This window comes from Bos taurus, chromosome 27 (genome assembly GCF_002263795.3).
Source record: "Bos taurus isolate L1 Dominette 01449 registration number 42190680 breed Hereford chromosome 27, ARS-UCD2.0, whole genome shotgun sequence".
Classification (NCBI taxonomy): Eukaryota; Metazoa; Chordata; class Mammalia; order Artiodactyla; family Bovidae; genus Bos; species Bos taurus.
In genome coordinates, this window is record NC_037354.1 from 34,748,140 (window position 1) to 34,774,864 (window position 26,725).

The following is a 26,725-nucleotide window of genomic DNA, read 5'->3' on the forward strand; positions in this document are numbered from 1 at the left end:
TTAATCTCTATTTCTGAAAATGTGTTTTTAGTATATAGCAATACAAAGTATTTTATATATTAACTTTGCATACTGTAACTTCCCTGAATATGCTTATTACTTCTGACAGTTTTTGGTAGAGTCCTTTAGGGTTTTCTACTATGTACAAAATCATGTCATCTGCATATAGTGACAGTATTACTTTTCCTTTCTGATTTAGATAACTTTTATCTCTACCACCTAACTGCTCTGCCTAGGACTTTCAATACCATTTTGAATAAAAGTGGCAAGACTGTGCAACCTTGTCTTGTTGCCAGATGTTAGAAGGAAATCACCCATCTTTACATTGTTTTTTGTTTTGCATATTTTGTTTTTGGGCACACCATGCAGCATGCAGGATCCTAGTTTCCTGACTAGGACTGAACCCATGATTTCTACAGGAGAAGCTCAGAGTCTTAACCACTGGACTGCCAGGGAAGTCCCTGCAATGTTGAGTAGGATGTTAGCTGTGGTTTGTCATATATAACCATATTAAGTTGAAGCACGTTCCACCATGTCTACTTTGTTAAGAGTATTTATCATAAATGGATTTGAATTTTTTCAAATATTTTTAAATTTATTGAGATGAATATATTTTTATCATTTTTTGTAAATGGGGTATAACATATTGAGTTACAGGTGTTGACTCACTCCTGCACCCTTTAAATAAACCCCTCTCTTCATGTTATGTGTGTGTGCATGCCAAGACATTTCGATCTTAGCTGACTCTTTGTGACCTCAAGGACTGAAGCCCACCAGGCTTTTCCATCCATGGGATTCTCCAGGCAAGAATACTGGAGTGGGTTGCCATGCCTTTCTCCAGGGGATCTTCCTGACCCTGAATCAAACTCTCATCTCATAAGTCTCCTGCACTGATAGATGGATTCTTTACCACTAGCACCGCCAGGGAAGCCCTTACATGACACATGATCATTTTAATGTGCTGTTGAATTTTTTTTAATTTACTTATTTTTAGTTGAAAGATATTGCTTTACAATATTATGTTGGTTTCTGCCATATATTAACATGAATCAGCCACATATATATGTGTCCCCTCCCTCTTGAACCTCCTTCCCACCCCCACCCCATCTCACACTTCTAGGTTGTCACCAAGCCCTGGTTTGGGCTCCCTGAGTCATACATCAAATCCCCACGGGCTATCTCTTTGACATACGGGAGTGAATATGTTTCCTTGCTACTGTCTCCATTTCTCCCACCCTCTCCTTGCCCCCTCCCCGAGACCATAATTCTGTTCTCCATGTCTGTGTCTCCATTGCTGCTCTGCAAATAGGTTCATCAGCACCATCTTTCTAGATTCCATATCTATATGTTAATGTGCAATACTTCGTTTTCTCTGACTTAATTCACCTTGTTTTAATGGCTCTATGTTCATCCACCTCAGTAGCCCTGACTCATATGCATTCCATTTTATGGTTGAGTAATATTCATTTGCATATATGTACCACAGCTTATTTATCCATTCATCTGTCAATCGGCATCTAGGTTGCTTCCATGTCCCAGCTATCAGAAATAGTGCTTCAGTGAACATTGAGGTACATGGGTTGATTTCAATTATGGCTCTCTCAAGGTATATGCCCAGTAGTGGGATTGTTGGGTCATATGGAACAAGAAAAGCCTGGTAGCCTTTAAGATCATGCCCCTGGAGGATATGAATGAGTTCACCACACATATTCTGGAAGTAGTCAATGCACACATGATGCTGAGCAAGTTGAACAGCCAGCCTTTAGCAGGGAGAGCACCTATCAGCAATCCAGGAATGGGTGAAGCTGGGAATTTCGGTGGGAATAACTTCATACCAGCAAATGGCCTCACTGTGGCCCAGAACCAGGTGCTGAATTTGATTAAGGCTTGCCCAAGACCTGAAGGATTGAACTTTCAGGAGCTCAAGAACCAACTGCAACACATGTCCGTAGCCTCAATCAAGCTAGCTGTGGATTTTCTGAGCAATGAGGGACACATCTATTCCACCGTGGATGATGATCATTTTAAATCCACAGACGCAGATAACTGGATCTAATTGGGTACCCGAGATATTTTCCAGCTGGACCTTTTTGCAGCCTCTTGTCTCCAGCTGTGCATATAATTGGCGAGTTGACTTCTAGGAAGTAGATTTCATCTGTAAAAGATCTCAACTGACATCCTTTTGAAACTTGCTACTACTCTTCTGTGTTTTTGATGGACTTCCCTGGTAGCTCAGATGGTAAAGCATCTGCCTACAATGCGGGACACCCGGGTTCGATCTCTGGGTCAGGAAGATCCGCTGGAGAAGGAAACAGCAACCCACTCCAGTATTCATGCCTGGAAAATCCCATGGACCAAGGAGCCTGGTGGGCTACAATCCATGGGGTCGGAAAGAGTCAGACACGACTGAGAGATTTCTGTGTGTGTGTGTGTGTGTGTGTGTGTGTGTGATATGGTAGTTTAATTCCTAGCTTTTTAAGGAATCTCCATACTGTCTTCTATAGCAGCTGTATCTATTTCCATTCCCACCAACAATGTAAGAGGCTTCCCTTTTCTCCACGCCCTCTCTAGCGGTTATTATTTGTAGATTTTTGATGACGGTCCTTCTGACTGGTGTGAGGTGATATCTCACTATAGTTGTGATTTGCAGTTTTCTCATAATGAGTGATGTTGAGCATCTTTTCATGTGTTTATTAGCAATCTGTATGTCTTCTTTGGAGAACAAATCAAAATAATAATAATAGCTTTTGTCTGATCTCTGTTGTCAAGCGTCCTTTTCCTCACTGTGAGTTACAGTCCACCTCTACATCCCTAGGATGCCCTCCAATACTGAGCTGGTCTCTGGACCCGCTATCGGGACAGCTCAGATTCTGGCCCTACACCTGCGTATTCTGGCCTCCAGTGTCCACAGCTGCCAGAGTTAGTGTCTTCTGTTCTGTGGGAATTCTCATTGTCCCTTTATACATTTCATAGACACAGAGTTTGCCTAGTTGATTGTTTGGCTTTAATCTGCAGCTTGTACAGTTGATAGGAAGGTTTTCAGTCCTCTTCCCTAGCCACACTGACCCTGGGGTTCAATTGTGGTTTCATCTCCACCTCTACACGTGGGTTGTCCACAGGAGTTTGCTCCCGAGGCTGCCCTGGAGGACTGGGTTCTGCTCCAGGGAGGACCCGGTGTGGAGGTGGTGCAGCTGCTTGGATCACAGGTGCTCTGGCAGCTCCAGGTATGCAGGGGAGCTGGAGGTCAGGGGAGTAGGAGACATGGCTCTTTTGGGGTTTTCTCTAGCCTCTGGCAGCTCTGCAGCAGTGGGGATCTACTGTAGCGGTGGTGTGGCAGCTTGGAACACAGGGCCTCTAACAGTGCCAGGTACCCAGAGGAGCCGGAAGCGATTGGAACAGGAGATATGGTGCTACTAGGATTTTTTCAAGCCTCTGGCACCTCTGCCTCACTGAGGATTAAGAATGGAGGTGGTGGAGCCGCTTGGATTGCAGGGACCCTGGCAGGGCCAATGTGCAGGGACCCTGGCAACCTCAGGAGCAGGAGTTATGGCACTTACAGACTTTTCTAGCCTCAGGCAGCTGGCGCTCAAAGAGGCTTTCTGGCTGGTCCTTCTCTGTTGTTCAGCATGTCAGGCACTTAAGTGCCTCCCCTGACTGGGGTCCTTTCTCCATTGGTGTTCAGTTCAGTTCAGTTGCTCAGTCATGTCCAACTCTCTGAGACCCCATGAATCGCAGCACGCCAGGCCTCCCTGTCCATCACCAACTCCCGGAGTTTACCCAGACTCATGTCCATCAAGTCAGTGATGCCCTCCAGCCATCTCATCCTCTGTCGTCCCCTTCTCCTCCTGCCCCCAATCCCTCCCAGCATCAGGGTCTTTTCAAATGAGTCAACACTTCCCATGAGGCGGCCAAAGTACTGGAGTTTCAGCTTCAGCATCATTCCCTCCAAAGAAATCCCAGGGCTGATCTCCTTCAGAATGGACAGGTTGGATCTCCTTGAGTCCAAGGGACTCTCAAGAGTCTTCTCCAACACCACAGTTCAAAAGCATCAATTTTTCGGTGCTCAGCTTTCTTCACAGTCCAGCTCTCACATTCATATATGACCACTGGAAAAACCATAGCCTTGACTAGATGGACCTTTGTTGGCAAATAATGTCTCTGCTTTTCAATATGCTATCTAGGTTGGACATAACTTTTCTTCCAAGGAGTAAGGGTCTTTTAATTTCATGGCTGCAGTCACTGTCTGCAGTGATTTTGGAGCCCAAAAAAATAAAGTCTGACACTGTTTCCACTGTTTCCCCATCTATTTCCCATGAAGTGATGGGACCAGATGCCATGATCTTCGTTTTCTGAATGTTGAGCTTTAAGCCAACGTTTTCACTCTCCTCTTTCATTTTCATCAAGAGGCTTTTGAGTTCCTCTTCACTTTCTGCCATAAGGGTGGTGCCATCTACATATCTGAGGTTATTGATATTTCTCCTGGCAATCTTGATTCCAGCTTGTGCTTCTTCCAGCCCAGCATTTCCCATGATGTACTCTGCATATAAGGTGTACCAGGTACTTAAAGGGCTGCCCTGGCTGGGGTCCTTCTCTATTGCTCACTGCATTGGGTACTTAAAAGGCCACCCTCCCTGGGTCAGCTGCTGGTGGTGGCATGTGCGGAGAGAGGCTACAGTGATGGCTCCACCCCTTGTCCATGACTCAGCAGTATCGCCTTTCCTCCACAGCTGTCTGGCCTTTTCCACCACAATCTCCTCCCTGACGTCCCCTCAAGTTGTCTCCCCATAGTCAACAACAGACCTTACCCTGAGACTGCTCTCCAGTCTATATGCTCCAGCTCCCAGCTGCCACACATTCCAAGAGACTTGTGTCCCTGTCCAGGGAAGGGAGGGGCTGCCCCCAAGGATTGTCTCTGTGGTTCTCTTTCCATTCAGACTGTCATAGATCAGCTGCTGCATTCTCCTATAGCTTCCACTGTCCCAAAATATTGCCCTGCTGTAGGGATCTGACTGATGCCTCAGTTCCCCTATACTCTGGATGCAAGTTCAGTCCTGATCACTCTCCTCCTTCCTTTGTCCTGCCAAATTTTGCATCAATCTATACATTCCTTTTCAGTGGTAAGGGACTCCTGTCCACTTTCAACTGGTGTTCTGAGAGAACTTCTGCAACTGAAGGTGTATTCCTGACGCATCATCCATGGAGAGAGATGTACTCTACACCCACCTACTCCTTGAACACCTTAACTATGTCTGTGTACTGTTGAATTAGGCTTGCTAATATTTTGCTGAAGACTTTTGCATCAAAATTCATCAAAACCATAACATTTATTTTTTTTCATGCTATCCTTGTTTGTTTCAGTATGAAAACAGTGCTGGCCTCATAAAATATTGATTGAAAAATTTCCCTCCTCTTCTATTTTTCAGAAGAGTTTGAAGATTTGTAGGAATTCTTCTTGAATGTTTTGTATAGCTCACCAGGGAAACTAGTGGTCCTGGACTTTTGGTTGCTGGAAGGTTTTTGATTCCTGATTCAGTCTCCGTATAGGTAATCAATCTGTTCAAGTTTTGTATTTCTTTATGATTCAGCATTGGAAGGTCCTATGTTCCTAGATTATTATTCATTTCTCTTAGATTTTCCAAATTGTTCATGTATAATAATTGTTTATAATAGTCTCTTATAATCTTTTGTTTTATGTAGTATTATTTGCAACATATTGTCTTTCATTTTTAATTTTTAAAATTTGAATCTTTTTGCTCTTTTTTTTGAAGAGTTTTGAGCTAAAAGTTTGTCAATCTTGTTTAAAATCTCAGAGAACGATTTCTTGGCTTCACTGATCTTTTTCTAGTATCTTTTTATTATCTATTTCATTTATTTTCACTGTGACTTTTGATACTTCCTTTCATCTACTAACTTGGACTTCATTTGTTCTTCTTTTTTCTGGTATAGATTAGGATTTTTTTTTTAAGCTTTTCCCTGAAATAGTGATTTATCGCCATAAACTTCTACTTACAACTGCTTTGTCTGCATGGCATAAATTTCAGTATGTCGTATTTCCATTTTTGTTGCTCTCAAGGTCCTTTTTGAGCTTTCTTTTCTTTCTTTGTTGGCACGTGATTATTTAGTGGTACCTTGTTTAGTCTTCACATATTTTTGAGTTTTCCAATTTTCTTCTTTTAATTTATGTCCAGGTTTATACTATTGGGGTTAGAAAAGATGTTGAATATGGTTTTGAAATTCTTTAACTGGTTGAAACTTGTTTTGTGGTCTAACATATGATCTATTCAGGAGAATGCTTCAAATACACTTGAGAAGAATGTGAGTTCTACTTCTGTTGGGTGGAATGTTCTGTAATACAGGTCAATCTATCAGGCCTAAGGTTTCATTACAGCCAATGTGTCTTTTTTGACATTCTGCCTGGATGATCTATCTGATGAAATACATAGGTACTTAAAAGTTTCCTACTATTACTGTTTTACTGTCTGTTTGTCCTTTTATTCCTGTCCATATTTGCTTTAAGTATTTAGTTTATTCTGTGTTGAGTGCAGGCTTCCCTGTGACTCATTGGTAAAGAATCTGTCTGCCAAGCAGGAGACGTGGGTATGATCCCTGGGTCAGGAAGATACCCTGGAGAAGGAAATGGCAACCTATTCCAGTATTCTAGTCTAGGAAATCCCATGGACAGATGAGCCTGGTGGGCTATAGTCTATGAGGCTGCAAAAGAGTTGGACATGACTTCGCAAGTAAACAATGAAACAATAAAAACAACAAATGTTGAGTGTATGTATATTAATAAATGTTATTTCTTCTTACTGTATATAAGTAAGTATAGAGTTACTTCTTTCCTGATATAAATAAGCAGTACCCTTCTTTATCTCTTATTATCATTATTTGTGTTTTTTTTTTTTTTCTTGTTGGAAATTTTATTTTATTTTATTTTATTTATTTATTTTTTTCTCTCTAATTTTATTTTATTTTTAAACTTTACATAATTGTATTAGTTTTGCCAAATATCAAAATGATTTGGGAGAATGGCAATGAAACATGTAAAATATCATGTAGGAAACGAGTTGCCAGTCCAGGTTCGATGCATGATGCTGGATGCTTGGGGCTGGTGCACTGGGACGGCCCAGACGGATTCATTATTTGTTTTAAAGTCCATTTTTATCTGATATTAGTATAGTCACTCCAGCTTTCTTTGGGTTTCTCTTTATGTGGAATATCTTTTTCCATCCTTTCACTTTTAGTTTGTGTATCCTTACGCCTGCCTGGAATCACTTGTAGGTATGAGAGTGGTGGGTCTTGCTTTTCATTCATCATCCATCCTCTCTTTTGACTGGAAAATTTGATACATTTGCTTTAAAAGTAATTATTGATGGCGTGAACTTATTGTCATTTTGCTCCTTCTTTTCTGGCTATTTTGTTGTTCCTCTGATGTTTTCCTCTGCTCTTGCTCTCTTCTTGCATTCCTTCTTTTTTTTTTTCTCTTTTGTGCTTCCACTTTTTTTGTTTGTTTGTTTGGTTGGTTATGGGTTTGGTTTGATTTTTGTTTTGTTTTTGTTTTATGGTTACCATGAGGCTTGCACATACAATATATATCTCTCACAGTCTAAGTAGATAACAAAGTTTCAAATGCACTCTATATTTTGACTTAGAATATATTTATTTTCCTCAACAGGTTTTATGCTTTGTATAACATTTTATAACTTGTTATGTTACATATAGCTTATCACAATATTATAGTTGTAATTTTTATGACACTTGACTTTTATGCAAACCATGTTACCTTTAATTACCTGCTTTGAAAGTGAAAGTGAAAGTGAAAGCCACTCAGTCATGTCTGTCTCTTTGCAACCCCATGGACTATATATAGTCCATGCAATTCTCCAGGTCAGAATACTGGAGTGGGTACCCATTCTATTCTCCAGGGGATCTTCCCAACCCAGGGATCAAACCCAGGTCTCTCACATTGTAGGCAGATTCTTTACCAGTTTAGACACAAGGGAAGCCCAATTGCCTACTTTACTTTTTCAATTATTCTGAATTTCAGTATGTATTTACTTTTACCATTGAGACTTATACTTCTTATGTTTTCCTTTTACTAATTAGTACCTTTTCTAAACATTAAAGAACTCCATTTACTATTTCTACTAAGGTCGGACTAATGGTGTTAAACTCCTTTAGATTTTGCATGTCTGTAAAACTCTTATCTCTTCCCTTCAATTCTGAATGACACCTTTGCTTGGTAAAAGTAGTCTTTTTCTTTCAGCATTGTGCATTTACCTTACTACTACCTACTGGCCTGCAATGTGACTGCTGTCAAAGCTCCTCATGTTCTTATAAGAGCTTCCCCTGTATGTAACAAGCTGTTGCTTCTAAGACGGTTCCTGTCTTTAATGTTTGATGTTTTAATTATGTTTCTTGGTGTGGGTCTCATTGAATTCACCTTATTTACAATTCTGGGCTCTTTAAATCTGGATATCTGTCTCCTTTCCCAAGTTAGGGAACACTTCAGCCATTATTTCTTCAAAAAAGTTTTCTGTCCCTTTCTCACTCTTCTGGAACCTATAGAATGTGATTATTGGTCCACATGATGTTGTCTTATAATTCACTTACCTTAATGTTTGTGTAGTAATTTTTCCTTTTGCTGAGTTTGTTAATCCTTTCTATGCTCTTTTTAGTTTATCACTACAATATTCTATTGTATATTTCAGTTCAGTTTTGTATTCTTCAGTCCTCTGACTTCCATGCAGTATTTCTTTATATTTCCTGTGGTTTTATGTTCTCACATTGTTCATCCAGTCTTCTCCTTTTCTTGGTGAGCATCTTTCAGTATATTATTCTGAATTCTTTACTGGGCAATTCATTTATATCCATTTGATTACGGTCATTTTATGATATATTATCTTATTCTTTTGCTTGTAATCTATTCTGTTGTTTCTGCATATAACTTAATTGTCTCTTGTTTATCTAACTCTAGACAAAACAGTAATCTCTCCCAGTCTTGAAGGAGTGGCGATAAACAAGATGAATCTAGTCATTCAAGCTGATCCTAGATTTTGCTTTTCTTTGAAAATTTTCATATTGTCCAAGCATCAGCCAATTTCATTCTCAGTGTCTTTGAGTTGTTAAGGGTATGATCAGACCTGTCAATGTCCTAAAATGAAGGACCTGACTTAGCACCTAAGATTGGGGTGATTGGAAACCTGACCTTCAGTTAGCAGCCTTTAAAGTATGCAAATTATACATGCTTCTGAGTGTAAGCATAAGTTCCACAGGTCAACAGAGGAAGGCAATATAGAGAGGAATGATGGGTGGCATTCTCAAAATTTGGGGTGCTTTCTTCAGGAACTGGAGAAAGCAAATGGGAGGGTGACATTAGTCCCACTGGGCTCTGCTTGTTGAGAGAATCACCAAAGGCTATAAGATGTGTGCCAAAGAGGAAGCTTCCCTTTCAGACAAAATCTCCTGGACATGTTAAACAATAGGCCACTTTCACAGAAAGTCTGCGGTGTGTTTCAATCTCCTCTCTGGGTAGTGCCCCGGGGAGACAGCTGGCCAAGAACTTACTTCTTCAATTGTGATTATTAGAGTCCCATGGGACCCAGCAAGCAAGTCCCTCTGACCAGAGCTTTCTCATCTCCCTTTCTCTCAAACTTACAAAACTGCTGTATACTATGAGAATCATCATTTACCAAATACCATTGGCAGAGCTGCTCCAATCTTTGCTCAAAATCTGCTCCAGTCTTTGCTCAAAACCTATCACCCTGCACATTTAGCAAGAGTTACCATAAATCTCTAAAGTAAAGGGTCCAGAAATAAGAAAGGAAGCAACAAACAAATGAAACACACACACACACACACACACACACAAAATAATAAAATAAAGAAAGAAATAGCTGGGTCCAAGATGGTGAGCAATCAGAACTCCAAGAGATCGTGAGTCTCATTATATGTTTATTTTACTACATTAGAGTATTAAATGACACACCTACCAGTGCCCATAAATGGACATTATTGTTCAAAAAGGATTGATAAATGTAGGCACCCCACTCCTTTGAAAAAGCCCTGCCCCTTCCCTGGAGGACTAATGCATATGCTTCTGCATCACTAGCCTTACTCTTCCTTCCTTCGTCTTTACTTTTTAAAAGTAAATCCCTATCACCACGTGGGTGAGAAGTTCATCTGTGAACTTCTTCATTCTTTGTCCATTGAAGAAATTTTATCTGTTGAGGTATCTGAGCTTCCGTTTCATTACCCTGCTTCTTGAATAAAACAAACCAAGAACCATCCCCTGTCCAGGCAGAGAAGCTAGGGTCCATAGGACTTAATTCAGTAACAGTATTACCCTATTGTTATTCTGTGTGAAATTTTTAACATTCATGTTACAAAACATATTTTATTATCCATGCTGCATAAATCAATTAAAATGTGTTTTGTTACATTTATCATAAAATCCCAATTTCTGCATCATGATTGCTTGCTTAGCTTCTTTCCTACATTTTCTAGTCCTTCCTGGACCTCTTTCTCTGAATCATGATTCTTTAACCTGATTGTATTTTACCATCTTTAAAAAAATTCTACGCTTTTAATATTCTTCCATATAATTTCAGTCATTTCTTTTGGTTTGTTTTATCCTTTCCAGTCTTTTGAGCTTCTAACATTTCTTCATATCCACGTATCACTTCACTGTCTTTCCCTGAAAAGTTTTCAACGAGTTCTTCATGTGACCAGACTTATTTTTTCTGTTTCAGGTCCCAACATGAGTTTTGTCTCATAGAAAGCTTCCTAGACCCCCCTTTTTTATCATAAAGTTTCTCTTCTCCATGTATTCCCTATTTATTTTTCTCTAGGCACTTAATATAAGTCATTTAAATTTTGCTTATTCTCATGTTGACTTTAAAATTCTGTCCCTGATAGACTAATACAAAATATATAACACTTTTCTATCTTATTAATCATTCATATGACAGACTAACACAATTCTTGTAACTGTACATGCTTAAATTTTTTTTATAGGATGAATAAATCTCACATCAAGATTCCAGTGCTTCACAAGGACTCATCATCAATGACTTGATACTACAGCACTGAGCATAGAAATATGAAGCACATTTCCTACAATATCAAATACTCATTCCTTTAATAAACATTAAAATAATTCATAGGTATTTAGTAAAAATGCTTTTATCTATGTTATATCAAAGATATAGTACATCAAGAAATGCTATAAATATCTCCCAAAAGAATACAAAGTTTTCATAAAAATCACATCTTACATTGCTTCAGGATTCATTATGCATGCAATTCCTGGACAGGAACATTCATAGATGTTATTATTATACTTTAATCCCAGCATAATTCCAAGTAACTGCGTGAAAATAACTGAAAATGCCTCTAAAGTTATCATCTTCGAATACTAAAGGGAATAAAAAACAAAATGGTTGCTCAAGTTATTTTTTTCAATCCCTGGTTTTTTCATGTAATTGTGGCTATATTAGCTAAATGCAAATACAAATTTAATAAACTTTTATATAAAGCTCATTATTTTCTCAAGAACATTGGCAAAGTTAGATTTTGTTATTCTTTTAGGATAATAGTACTCTCAATACAAATGGCACTCATATATAAACAATACTATTAATAATATATGCTTTCATTACATGCTACTGATTTAATTCTAATAAACTGAAAAAGTATTCTGAGAAGATTAATCATTGTTTCAGTAACTATAATACTTTTAATTTGAATACTTTGAAAAAATGCACAGATTCTTAAGAGTTTAACTGACAGTCAGTTTTAATGTCAGAAATAGTTTTAGGATAAAATCAGTTTTTTCCTAAAGGCAAAATACTAGCATTAAAACAATAAAACTTGAGTAGTGATGAAAGCAACACACAAAGCCCTGGTTGGTAATCAATGATGTTTTTAACTATCTCCATAGTTTTGCCTTTTCCAGATTGTAGTAGATTTGGAATGATACAGTGTGTAGACTTTTCAAACTGGCTTCTTTTACTAACCACTATGCATTTAAAATTCCTCCATGTCTTTATATTGCTTGATGACTAATTTTCTGAATACTGAATAAAATTGCTCTTTATGTCTTGTTTCTTTATCCACTCATGTATCAAAGGACATGTTGTGTGCTTTTAATTTCTGGCAATTATAAATAGAGTTGCTATATGCAATCAGGTCCAACTTTCTGTGGATACAAGTTTTCAGTGAAATTTTCTAAATGGTATAGGGGATAACTACTAGATCATGAAGTCAGGCAATGTTGAATTTTATATTACCAAACTGTCTAAAGTCTAATTCATCAACATGAATGACGGTTCCTCTGCTCCAAGTCCTCACAATACTTGGTATCATCAGTTTTGCACACGGGCACAAAACTGAATAAGAGTGGCAAGTTAAATTCTCGCCTTGTTCCAAATCTTAGTGGGAAGCACTTCATCTCTAAACATTAAATTTGATGTAAGCTCTATTTTTTTCTAAATGATTCTTTGTGAGGTTCTAGTTTGCTTCTCTCACTATTTTGGTGAGCTTAATCATAAATTGTCTTAAAATTGTCAAATGCATTTTCTGCATCTATTGATATAATCAAATAATTTTCCATTTTAGTGTAATGATAGGATCAACTAACTTAATTGGCTTTACATAATTACTTATCCTTAAGTATCTGAAGTATCTTAAGACCATTATATCTACTACTGTGGGCAGGAATCCCTTAGAAGAAATGGAGTAGCCATCATAGTCAACAAAAGAGTCCGAAATGCAGTACTTGGATGCAATCTCAAAAACGACAGAATGATCTCTGTTTGTTTCCAAGGCAAACAAGTCAATATCACAGTAATCCAAGTCTATGCCCCAACCAGTAACTCTGAAGAAGCTGAAGTTGAATGGTTCTATGAGGACCTACAAGACCTTTTAGAACACCCCCAAAAGATGTCCTTTTCATTATAGGGGACTGGAATGCAAAAGTAGGAAGTCAAGAAACACCTGGAGTAACAGGCAAATTTGACCTTGGAATACGGAATGAAGCAGGGCAAAGACTAATAGAGTTTTGCCAAGAAAATGCACTGGTCATAGCAAACACCCTCTTCCAATAGCACAAGAGAAGACTCTAGACATGGACATTACCAGATGCTCAACACCGAAATCAGATTGATTATATTCTTTGCAGCCAAAGATGGAGAAGCTCTATACAGTCAACAAAAACAAGACCAGGAGCTGACTGTGGCTCAGATCATGAACTCCTTATTACTAAATTCAGACTTAAATTGAAGAAAGTAGGGAAAACCACTAGACCATTCAGGTATGACCTAAATCAAATCCCTGTGATTATACAGTGGAAGTGAGAAATAGATTTAAGGGACTAGATCTGATAGAGTGCCTGATGAACTATGGACGGAGGTTCGTGACATTGTACAGGAGACAGGGATCAAGACCATTCCCATGGAAAAGAAATGCAAAAAAGCAAAATGGCTGTCTGAGGAGGCCTTACAAATAACTGTGAGAAGAAGAGAAGCGAAAAGCAAAGGAGAAAAGGAAAGATATAAGCATCTGAGTGCAGAGTTCCAAAGAATAGCAAGAAGAGTTAAGAAAGCCTTCCTCAGTGATCAATGCAAAGAAATAGAGGAAAACAACAGAATGGGAAAAACTAGAGATCTCTTCAAGAAAATTAGGGATACAAAAGGAACATTTCATGCAAAGATGGGCTTGATAAAGGACAGAAATGGTATGGACCTAACAGAAGCAGAAGATATTAAGAGAAGGTGGCAAGAATACACAGGAGAACTGTACAAAAAAGATCTTCACAACCCAGATAATCATGATGGTGTGATCACTGACCTAGAGCCAGACATCCTGGAATGTGAAGTCAAGTGGGCCTTAGCAAGCATCACTAAGAACAAAGCCAGTGGAGGTGATGGAATTCTAGTTGAGCTATTTCAAACCCTGAAAGATGATGCTGTCAAAGTGCTGCACTCAATATGCCAGCAAATTTGGAAAACTCAGCAGTGGCCACAGGACTGGAAAAGGTCAGTTTTCATTCCAATCCCAAAGAAAGGCAATGCCAAAGAATGCTCAAACTACCGCACAATTGTACTCATTTTATACGTTAGTAAAGTAATGCTCAAAATTCTCCAAGCCAGGCTTCAGCAATATGTGAACTGTGAACTTCCAGATGTTCAAGTTGGTTTTTGAAAAGGCAGAGGAACGAGAGATCAAATTGCCAACATCCACTGGATCATGGAAAAAGCAAGAGAGTTCCAAAAAAATATCTATTTCTGCTTTATTGACTATGCCAAAGCCTTTGACTGTGTGGATCACAATAAACTGTGGAAAATTCTGAAAGAGATGGGAATACCAGACCACCTGATCTGCCTCTTGAGAAACCTATTTGCAGGTCAGGAAGGAACAGTTAGAACTGGACATGGAACAACAGACTGGTTACAAATAGGAAAAGGAATACCTCAAGGCTGTATACTGTCACCCTGCTTATTTAACTTATATGCAGAGTACATCATGAGAAACACTGGGCTGGAAGAAGCACAAGTTGGAATCAAGATTGCCAGGAGAAATATCAATAATCTCAGATATACAGATGACACCACCCTTATGGCAGAAAGTGAAGAGGAACTCAATAGCCTCTTGATGAAATTGAAAGAGGAGAGTGAAAACGTTGGCTCAAAGCTCAATATTCAGAAAACGAAAATCATGGCATCTGGTCCCAGCACTTCATTGGAAATGGATGGGGAAACAGTGGAAACAGTGTCAGACTTTATTTTTTTGGGCTCCAAAATCACTGCAGATGGTGACTGCAGCCATGAAATTAAAAGACACTTACTCCTTGGAAGGAAAGTTATGTCCAACCTAGATAGCATATTGAAAAGCAGAGACATTACTTTGCTAACAAAGGTCCATCTAGTCAAGGCTATGGTTTTTCTGTGGTCATGTATGGATGTGAGAGTTGGACTGTGAAGGATGCTGAGTGCCAAAGAATTGATGCTTTTGAATTGTGGTGTTGGAGAAGACTCTTGAGAGTCTGCAAGGAGATCCAACCAGTCCATTCTGAAGGAGATCAGCCCTGGGATTTCTTTGGAAGGAATCATGCTAAAGCTGAAACTCCATTGCTTTGGCCACCTCATGCAAAGAGCTGACTCATTGGAAAAGACCCTGATGCTGGGAGGGATTGGGGGCAGGAGGAGAAGGGGATGGCAGAGGATGAGATGGCTGAATGGCATCACTGACTTGATAGACATGAGTTTGAGTGAACTCCAGGAAATGGTGATGGACAGGGAGGCCTGGCATGCTGCAATTCATGGGGTTGCAAAGAGTCAGACACAACTGAGTGACCGAACTGATTTGAACTGAAATATCTGAAAATTTCAGAAATAAATATCTGTAGAGTAATAAAATATTAAAAAATTAATCATGGTTATGTATCAATACAAACAATAAACTTAAAATTTTACTGAGGGTTATTAAAAAGAGTTGACTCATTGGAAAAAACTCTGATGCTGGGAGGGATTGGGGGCAGGAGGAGAAGGGGACGACAGAGGATGAGATGGCTGGATGGCATCACTGACTCGACGGATGTGAGTCTCAGTGAACTCTGGAAGTTGGTGATGGACAGGGAGGCCTGGCGTGCTGTGATTCATGGGGTCGCAAAGAGTCGGACACGACTGAGCAACTGATCTGATCTGATTAAAAAGAGACTTTATTAGGCAAAAGAAACAATCAGAAATGAAGACAAGTCATTTGAAACAATTTTTTTTCACAGAAGCAGAAAACAAAAACATAATGTAGAGAGGAAGACTGTGACAAAATAACCAACATATGCACTATGGGTGTCTCAGAAAGAGAAAGGGAAAGAAAACGTATTCAAGAAACTCAGTGTCACAAATGTTAGGAATCTGAGCACACGCAGATTTAAGAAGCTTGAGGAATTCAAACTAGGAAAATCCAAGTGGACCCTACAAAGAAAATCACAACTAGCTGTTGAACAAACATCAATAGGAGGATGATGGAACCCAGAAAAATGGATACTCCATGTCCAGAGACAAAGGAGTTTTCTTTTTTGTTTGTTTGTTTTGACTTTTCAAACAAGATGGTAGGAAGAGCGCAATCATGACAAAATGAAATCCCATATACAGCTGATGCTGGGTGACCCACAAACTGGACAGCAACAATACCAAAGAAGTTCTCCCATTGCTGTGAAGGTTCTGAGCCCCATGCCAAGCTTCACAACCCAGGGATCTATCCAAGTGACTAGGAATCCCCAAGAAATCTGACTTTGAAGGAGAGCAGGATTTGACTGCAGGTCTTGCACAGGACTGGGGCAAACAGAGACTCTATTCTTGCAGGACACAAACAAAATCTTGTGTGCAACAGGACTCAGGGGAGAGGAGCAATGACCACACAGGAGACTGAATCAGACCTACCAGCTAGGTTTGGAAGGTTTTCTGCTGAGATATGGGTTGGCAGTGGCTCATTTCCAGGATAGGGACATTTGAAGCAGCAGTTCTGGGAGGTTCCCCTTGGCAAGAGCCTTCTTGGAGGTCACCATTTGCCCTACCACAGAGCCTGTAGGTTCCTGGCCTCATCACCTCAGGCCAAACAACTAGCAAAGAGGGAGCACAGGCTCATCCATCAGAAGACAACAGGATCAAAGTGTAATTGAGCACAGCCCTACCCATCAGAGCAAGACTCAGTTTTTCACACTACCAGTTCCTCCCATCAGTTCCTTCGTCAACAACCAGAGGGCAGACAGAGAAGAAAGTAGAATTGTAATCCCACAGCTTCCAAAAGAAAAATCACAATCACAGAAAGTTAATCAAAATGGAAGTGTTGAGGATTACATCTCCAGATGAAGGAAAAGATGAAATCCCAGAAAAACAACTAAATGAAGTAGAGATAGGTAACCATCCAGAAAAAGAATCCAGGACAACTATATTGAAGATGACTCAAGATCTCAGAAAAAAGAATGAAGAATATGCAAATGTTTACCAAAGCCCTACCTAGAAGAACTAAAGAATAAACAGAGAGGAACAATACAGTAGAAGCAATCCACAGCAGAATTAACTGAGACAGAAGGACGGATCAGGGCCCTGGAAGACAAAATGGTGGAAATCACTGATGCAAAACAGAAAATAGAAAAAATAATGAAAAGAAATGCAGACAGCCTAAAGAGCCCTTTGGGGCAACATTAAATGTACAAACATCATATTACAAGGATCACAGAAGGAGAAAAGAAAAAGTTACCTAAGAAAACATTTGAAGAGATGGTAGCTGAAAATTTTCCTAACATAGGAAAGGAAACAGTCAACCAAGTCAAAGAGGTAAAGAGAGTCCCAGGCAGGATAAACCCAAAGAGGAATACACGGAGACACCTAATAATCAAACTAACAAAGATAATATATTAAAAGTAACCATGGAAAATGACAAATAACATACAAGCAAACTTCCTTAAGGTTATCAGCTGATTTCTCAACAGAAACTCTACAAGCCAGAAGTCAATGGCAAAGTATATTTACAGTGATGAAGAGGAAGAAACTACAACCAAGAATCCTCTACCTAGCAAGACTCTAGGTTCAGATTTGATGGAGAAATCAAAAGGTTTACAGCCAAGGAAAACATAAGAGAATTCAGCACCACAAAACCAGCTTTACAGTAAATGCTAAAGGAACTTCTCTAGGCAGGAAACACAAGGGAAGGAAAAGATCTATAAAAGATAAACCCAAATGGTAATAGGATAATACATGTTGATAATTACCTTAAATGTAAATGGATTAAATGCACCAACCAAAAGACAAAGACTGCCTGAGTGGATACAAAAACAAGACTGGTATATATGCTATCTACAAGAGACCCTTGTCAGAGCTAGGGAAACTTACAGACTGAAAGTAAGGGGATGGTATTCCACACAAATAGAAATTAAAAGAAGCTGGGGAAGGAATGATATGTTCAGAAAAAGTAGACTTTAAAACAAAAACTGTTATAAGAGACAAAGAAGGACCCTACACAATAATCAAGGGTTCAATTCCAGAAAAAGATATAACAATTATAAATGTATACAGAACCAACTTAGGAGCACCTGAATATGTAAGGCAAATACACACAACCATAAAGGAAGAAATTGACAGTAACACAATAATAGTGGGGGCTTTAACACCCGTCTTTCCTCAATGGACTGATAATGCCTATAGAAAACTAATAAGGAAACAAAGGCCTTGAATTCCAATGCACTTTAGATCACTAGGACTTAACTGATATTTCTAGAACATTCCATCCAAAAGAGACAGACTACACATTCCTCTCAAGTGCACAGGGAACATCCTCCAGGAATGACCACATGCTGGGCTACAAGGTGAGCCTTGGTAAATATAAAAAACCTGAAATCACATCAAGCATCTTTTCTGATCACAATGCTATGAGATTTGAAATAAGCTACAGTAAAAATCTATTTTAAAAAAACCAGAAACACGTGACAGCTAAACAATATGCTACTAAACAACCAATGGATCACTAAAAAAATCAAAGACAAAATAAAAATTTACCTAGAGACAAATGAAAATGAAAGCACAATGGTCCAAAACCTATGGGATGCAGTTAAAAGCAGTTCTGAGAGGGAAGTTTATAGAAATTCTACCTCAAAAAATAAGAAAAATCTCAAATAAACAATGTAAGCTTACACCTAAAACAAATAGAAAAAGAAGAAATGAAACCTAAATTTAGTAGAAGGAAGAGAATCATGAAGATAACAGCAGAAATAAATGAGATATAGACAAAGAAAACCACTGTGAATATCAATGAAACTAAAAGCTGCTGATTTGAAAAGATAAAACTAAGTTGAGAAATCTTAAACCAGACACATCAGGAAAAAAAAGTGAGAGGACTCAAAACAATAAAGTTAGAAATGAAAAAAGGGAAGATACAACTGACTTCACAGGAATACAAAGGATCATAAATGGAAAACCTGGGTGAAATGACAAATTCTTAGATACAGTTTCCCAAGACTGAACCAGGAAGAAACAGAAAATATGAACAGATGAATCACAAGCACTGAAATTGAAACTATGATTAAAAACTTCCAACAGGTGGGAGGGGGGTTTAGGATGGGGAACACATGTACACCTGTGGCGGATGCATGTTGATGTATGGCAAAACCAATACAATATTGTAAAGTAATAAAATAAAATAAAATAAAATTTCCCAGTTAAAAAAAAAAAAAAACTTCCAACAAACAAAAGTCAATGACCCAATGGCTTCACAGGTAAATTCTATCAAACATTTAGAGAAGTTAACACTTATCCTCTGAAACAGTTCCAAAAATTGTAGAGGAAGGAAAACTTCCAAATTCATTCTATGAGGCCACTATCACTCTGATACCAGACAAAGATATCACAAAAAAAAAAAATTACAGGCCAATATCACTGATGAATACAGATGCAAAAATCCTCAACAAAATACTATCAATTCAAATCCAACAATACATTAGAAAGATCATTCATTCAAGGGACGGAAGGATTTTTCAGTATATGAAAATTAATCAATGTGATACATCACATCAACAAATTGAAGAATAAAGACCAGATGATAATCTCAATAAATGCAGAAAACCTTTTGACAAAATTTAGCAATATTTATGATAACAGCTCTCCAGAACCTGGGCAGAGTGGAAACATACCTCAACATAATAATGACCATATATGGCAAACCTACAGCTAACATCATACTTAATTGTGAAAAGCTGAAAGCATTTCCTCTATGATCAGGAAAAAGACAAGGATGTCCACTCTCACCACATATATTCAACATAGCTTTGGAAGTCCTCAGTTCAGTTCAGTTCAGTCGCTCAGTCGTGTCCAACTCTTTGCGACCCCATGAATCGCAGCATGCCAGGCCTCCCTGTCCATCACCAACTCCCGGAGTTCACTGAAACTCAAGTCCATCGAGTCGGTGATGCCATCCAGCCATCTCAACCTCTGTCGTCCCCTTCTCCTCCTGCCCCCAATCCCTCCCAGCATCAGAGTCTTTTCCAATGAGTCAACTCTTTGCATGAGGTGGCAATGTACTGGAGTTTCAGCTTTAGCATCATTCCTTCCAAAGAACACCCAGGGCTGATCTCCTTTTGGATGGACTGGTTGGATATCCTTGCAGGCCAAGGGACTCTCAAGAGTCTTCTCCAACACCACAGTTCAAAAGCATCAGTTCTTCGGTGCTCAGCTTTCTTCACTGAGTCCAACTCTCGCATCCATACATGACCACTGGAAAACCATAACCTTGACTAGACAGACCTTTGTTGGCAAAGTAATGTCTCTGCTTTTCAATATGCTATCTAGGTTGGTCATAACTTTTCTTCCAAAGAGTAATCATCTTTTAATTTTATGGCTGCAATCACCATCTGCAGTGATTTTGGAGCCCCCCAAAATAAAGTCTGACACTATTTCCATCATTTCCCCATCTATTTCCCATGAAGTGATGGGACCAGATGCCATGATAGTCCTAGCTACAGCTATAAGAAAAGAAAATAAAGTAAAGGGAATCCAAACTGGAAAAGAAGAAGTTAAACTGTCACTGCTTGCAGATGACATGATATTTATTGTACATGTAGGATCCTAAGGATGGTTTCAGAAAAGTACTAGAATTCATCAATGAATTTGGTAAAGTTGCAGGCTACAAAATCAATATGGACAAATTTGTTGCATTTCTACACACTAGCAATGAAAATGAGAAAGAGAAATTTAAGAAACGATTTCATGGATTATCACATCAAAAAGAATTAAATACATAGGAATAAGACCACCAAGGGCTTTGCTGGTAGCTCAGATGGTAGAGAATCTGCCTGCAGTGGAGGAGACCTGGGATTGATCCCTGGGTGAGGAAGATCCCCTGGAGAAGGGAATGGCTACCCACTGCAGTATTCTTGCTGTGAAATTCATTCCACAGCAGGGCAAGAAGCAAGGGTCAGAATTGAACATGGAACAACAGACTGATTCAAAATGAATATACCAAGGCTGTATATAGTCACCCTGTTTCTTTAATTTCTGTGGAGAATTCATCATGCAAAATGTCAGGCTGAATGAATCACAAGCTGGAATCAAGATTGTCAGGAGAAAAATCAACAACTTCAGATATGCAGATGATACCACTCTAATGGCAGAAAACGAAGAGGAACTAAAGAACTTCTTGATGAAGATGAAAGAGGAGAGTGAAAAAAACTGTCTTAAAACTCAACATTCAAAAAACTAAGATCTTGGCATCTTGTCCCATCACTTCATGGCAAATAGATGGGGAAAAAGTATAAACAGTGACATATTTTATTTTTGGGGGGATCCAAAATCACTCCGGATGGTGACTGCAGTCACAAAATTATAAGATGCTTGCTCCTTGGAAGAAAAGCTATGACAAACCCAGAAAGCATGTTAAAAATCAGAGACATCACTTTGCCTACAAAGGTCTGTATAGTCAAAGCTATGGTTTTTCCAGTAGTCATGTATGGATGTAAGAGTTGGACTATAAAGAAGGCTGAATGCTGAAGAACTGATGCCTTCAAATTTGTTTCTGGAGAAGACTCTAGAGAGTCCCTTGGCTAAGAATAATATGTCAAATGGGCTTCTCATGTAAAGAAAATGTCTGCTGATGCAGGGAACACAAGTGATGTAGGTTCGACCCCTCAGTTGGAAAGATCCCCTGGAGAAGGAAATGGCAACCCACTCCAGTATTCTTGCCTGGCAAATTCCACAGACAGAGGAGCCTGGCAGGCTACTGTCCATAGGGTTGCAAAGAGCTGGACACAATTCAGCACACACAATATGTCAGACAGAGAAACATAAATACCATATAATTTTTCTTATATGTGGAATCTAAAAACAAATGAAAAAGCATAAAACAGAAACAGAGTTATAAATACAAAGAAGAAACAGGTGGCTTCCAGAATGGAGGCATCTGGGGGAAGTAAAGAAATAGGTAAAAAAGATTAAAAGATACAACTTCCAATTGCAAAATAAATGAGTCATGGGTATGAAATGCAAGGTGTGGGGAATCTAATTAATACCTATGTAGTATATTTGCAATCAAGAAAATTGGAGATATCAAGGGAACATTTCATGCAAAGATGGGCACAATGAAGGACAGAAATGGTATGGACCGAACAGAAGCAGAAAATATTAAGAAGAGGTGGCAAGAATACATGAAGAACTATACAAAAAAGATCATCATGACCCAGATAACCACGATGGTATGATCACTCACCTAGAGCCAGACATCCTGGAATTTGAAGTCAAGAGGGCCTTAGGAAGCATCACTGTGAACAATGCTAGTGGAGGTGATGGATTCCAGTTGAGTTATTCCAAATCCTAAAAGATGATGCTGTGAAAGTGCCGCACTCAATATGCCAGCAAACTTGGAAAGCTCAGCAGTGGCCACAGAACTGAAAAAGGTCAGTTTTCATTCCAATACCAAAGAAGGGCAATGCCAAAGAATGTTCAAACTACCATACAATTGAACTCATCTCACAGCTTAGCAAGGTAATGCTCAAAATTCTCCAAGTCAGGCTTCAACAGTACATGAACTGTGAGCTTCCAAAAGTTCAACCTTGATTTAGAAAGGCAGAGGAACCAGAGATCAAATTACAAACATCAATTAGATCATAGAAAAAGCAATATTCTAGAAAAACCTCTACTTATGCTTCATTGTCTACGCTAAAAGCTTTGACTGAGTGGATCACAACAAACTGTGGAAAATTCTTCAATAGATGTGAACACCAGTCCACCTTACCTGCCTCCAGTTAGGACTGAACACAGAACAACAGACTGGTTCACAACTGAGACAGGAATATGTCAAGGCTGCATATTGTCACTCTGCTTATTAACTTACATGCAGTGTACATCACATGAAATGCCGGGCTGGATGAAGCCCACACTGAAATCAAGATTGCCGGGAGAAAAAACAATAACCTCAGAGATGCAGATGACATCACACTTACGGCAGAAATCGAAGAGGAACTAAAGAAACTTTTGATAAAAGTCAAAGAGGAGAGTAGAAAAAAACCTGGCTTAAAACTGAACATTCAAAAAATTAAGATCATGGCATCCAGTTCCATCACTTCATGGCAAATAGATGGTGAAACAATGGAAACAGTGAGAAACTTTATTTTCTTGGGCTCTAAAATCACTGTAGATGGTGACTGCAGCCATGAAATTAAAAGATGCTTGCTCCTTGGAAGAAAAGCTATGACAAACCAAGATAGCATATTAAAAAGAAGAGACATTAATTTGCTGACAAAGGTCTGTATAGTCAAAACTGTGGTTTTTCCAGTAGTCATGTATGGATGTGAGAGTTGGACCATAAAGGAGCCTGAATGCCAAAGAATTGATGCTTGAGCTGTGGTGTTGGAGAAGACGGTTGAAAGTCCCTTGGACAGCAAGGAGGTCACACCAGTTAATCCTAAAGGAAATCAATTCTGAATGGTCATTGGAAGGTCTGATGGTGAAGTTGAAGCTCCGATACTTTGGCCACCTGATGCGAAGAGCCAATTCATTAGAAAAGACTCTGATGCTGGGAAAGATAGAAGGCAGGAGGAGAAGGGGACAAGAGAAGATGAGATGGTTGGATGGCATCACTGATTCCATGGAAGTGAGTTTGAGCAAAATCTGGGAGATGGTGAAGGACAGGGAAGCCTGGCATGCTGCAGTTTCATGGGCTCGCCAAGAGTCAGATACGACTGAGTGAGTGAACAATAACCTTTGTATAATGATGTATCATTTCTAGACTTACTGTGATAAGCATTTTGAATAGTATAGAAATATTGAATTAATATTTTGTATAACAGAAACTAACACAGGGGTGAAGTGAAAGTTAGTCACTTAGTCATGTCTGACTCTTTGTGAACCTGTGAACTGTAGCTCACCAGGATCCTCTGTCTGTGGAATTCTCCAGGCAAGAATACTGGAGTGGGTTGCCATTTCCTTCTCCAGGGGATCTTCCCAACCCAGGTCTCCCACATTGCAGGCAGACTGTTTACCAACTGGGCCATCAGGGAAGTCAACATAGGGATATAGGTCAATTATAATTCAAAACAAACAAGCAAACTAAAAAAAGGGACTAGATTTATGGATACAGGGCGCAGAGCTTGAGAGGAGGGAAACTGGATGCAGGATATCCAAAGGTGTTGATACTAAAAAGAAGAACTGCTTTAACTAAACAAGAAAATCATGTAATGCAGGTAAAATATGGGCTAAGGTCTTGAATAAATGTTTATTTCTCCAGAGATGATGTACAAAACACCAAAAAGGATATGAAAAGGTGGCTCAATATCACTAGTGATTATAAAGCTACAGTCAAAAACAAAATGTGATATCACTGCATACCCCTTGGAATAATTAACAACAACAAAGAATAACAACTGTTAATGAGGGTGGGATGAATGAAATATGAAATGTGAAATGCTGGTGGGATTATAAAATGGTGCAACCACTCTGGACCTCAGCATTATGAGTCTTCATAATATTAAACATAGAAATACCATATGATCCAGTAAACCCACTTCTAGGTATATCTCCAAAATAACTGAAGCTACTATCTCAAAGAGATATCTGCATTCCCATCTCTCATGTTAATTGTAGCATTATTCACAACCACCAAGATACGGAACCAAACTAAGTGGTGGCTAATATATGAATGCATAAAGAAAATGTCTATATATACAAATGGATAATATGATATGATTTATATATGTATATGAGTAACATGAAATATTATTCAGCCATAAAAAGAATGAAATCCTGCCCTTTTCAAAAACATGGATGAAGCTGGATGTATTATTCAAAGAGAAATAAGCCAGACACAGAAAGACAAATATTGTATGGTCTACCTTATATGTGGGATCTAAAATATATCATACTCACAGAAGCAGAGAGGAGAATCGTGGTTGCCAGGGGGTGGAGGTATGGAAAATGAGGCTGTCTGGCCAACGTGTATGAAGTTTCATTAAAGCAAGATAAAGATTCTACACATCTACTTCACAACAATGCAGACAGACTTAACACTACTGCACAGTGAACATATAATACTTAAGATAGTCAGTTTTACATAATGTGTATTTTAAGAAAATAAAAAAAAATTAAAAATGACAATGTGAGGTTTAAAGTAAAAAATACAGCACTGTATTAAAATATTAATTTAATAAAATGTTAGATATACTATACACATTTTTGTTCTTAAAGAAGATACTAACTTTCAAAACATGATATAATTACTGAAGAGAAGGGACATACCAGAGCAAGTCCTGCAGCAAACTTTGGATCACATGCCATTCCATGATATGTTGCTCCTACATAATTAGGATGGTCCCTGTAACTAAATAATAACATTTTCCTTGTGGATAAATGCACTTTAAATTATTAATAACTTAATGATCTTTAAGAATTAGATTCCTCAATAAAGCTGCGTTCTTTAAAACATGAATATTGTGTATCATGTCTAATGCTCTCAATCATTTTGTATTTCGGTAGTCTCCCCTGGTGCCTCCAAATTAAGTTCAAAAGTCAACTTTGACATTGTATGGTGCACAGCTTAAAATCCAGCAGTGCCTCATCCTTCCAGAAATTAATCTCTATTGCTGTCAACACTGGATGGACAAAGTCCTAAGACATAAAAGTCAGGATAGATTACTGCCATGAATTTGCATGTAGTAAAACCTCAGATGGCATAAAAAGTGTTGGATTGGAGGACGAAAGAGAAAAAGTGTGCAGCACAGTCATCAGGAAAAACAGAGATGGGATGCATTAAGTGTCCACACACACGTTAATCCTTAGTTAAAGCTGCTCCTGAACCTCCACACCTGACCTTAAATTCCACAGAGACACCAGAGATTTATAGATGTATCCATATTACTTAAGGCCTTTTGGAATCATGTTTTTGTTTTTTTTCCATCCAAAATAATCAAATCAGTACATAGAAAGACTCTTGAAAGTTACAGTGCAAGCAGCTAAATAGCTACACCTTAGGTCAGGATAGAAATTCCATAAGATCGCCACATTACCATACTTACGTTTTCTAATGTAAGCAGATTTATATGGATTTATTGCATTCTGTTAACTAATGTATGCTTTATTTAATGTTAAAATGCTGGTCTTGGTTATTTACCTCTGCGAAATTCTTTAAAACCATACAGGCCCTATATTTTCCCAAGGCTTTCCATATTTTCAGTTCTTGAAACTCAGAAGTAAGCAGACCACTCAAGTAAGCAGACCACTCAGGCCTACCATGCTTTAGTATCTTACATTGAATCATCAGATTTATAGTTTGCATTCTGCCAACACAGTACTCACATAGTCATTTTTTGAGCTATCTTTTTTATTCTAAATAATAAATTTTGTGTACAATTTTGATAGTTCACTTACAAATAGTTTGATAAACTTTATACCAATGAAAATAAATTACTTACATTAATAAGTATGCCAAATCATGGGAGCTTTGTAATAAAGATTTTTCTCTCCAGGACACAAATCTTTGTAGTACATCATGTGCATCCCCATCAGTTGAAATCTTATTTAGATCTGACCAGATTTCCAGAGAAGTTAATATAACAGACACTTGAAGCTGAGAATACATCTAAAAATAGGAGATTCATGATATATGGCTATAAGTAATCATAAATATAATACTATACATTTACATGCAATGCCAATATATCTGATTAGCTATAGTTTTTTCAGATGAA

General features: G+C 38.5%; 2 protein-coding genes across 7 annotated transcripts in view; one reads left to right on the top strand and one right to left on the bottom strand.

Moving 5' to 3' along the window:
• Positions 1-26,725, bottom strand: part of ADAM3A (ADAM metallopeptidase domain 3A (cyritestin 1)) — a 114,374-nt gene that overhangs the window by 39,899 nt on the left and 47,750 nt on the right. For all 6 annotated transcript variants that reach the window (XM_024986155.2, XM_024986153.2, XM_024986156.2 and 3 more), the window contains 3 exon segments: positions 26,450-26,616; positions 25,278-25,359; positions 11,277-11,416 (listed from right to left, as the gene is read on the bottom strand). In XM_024986155.2, coding sequence (XP_024841923.1) covers positions 11,277-11,416; positions 25,278-25,359; positions 26,450-26,616 — 389 coding nt within the window.
• On the top strand, positions 1,479-2,084 carry LOC132344095 (replication protein A 32 kDa subunit-like). Its single transcript, XM_059882401.1, has one exon. The coding sequence runs from the start codon at positions 1,673-1,675 to the stop codon at positions 2,054-2,056; it is 384 nt and encodes a 127-aa protein (XP_059738384.1). The 5' UTR covers positions 1,479-1,672; the 3' UTR covers positions 2,057-2,084.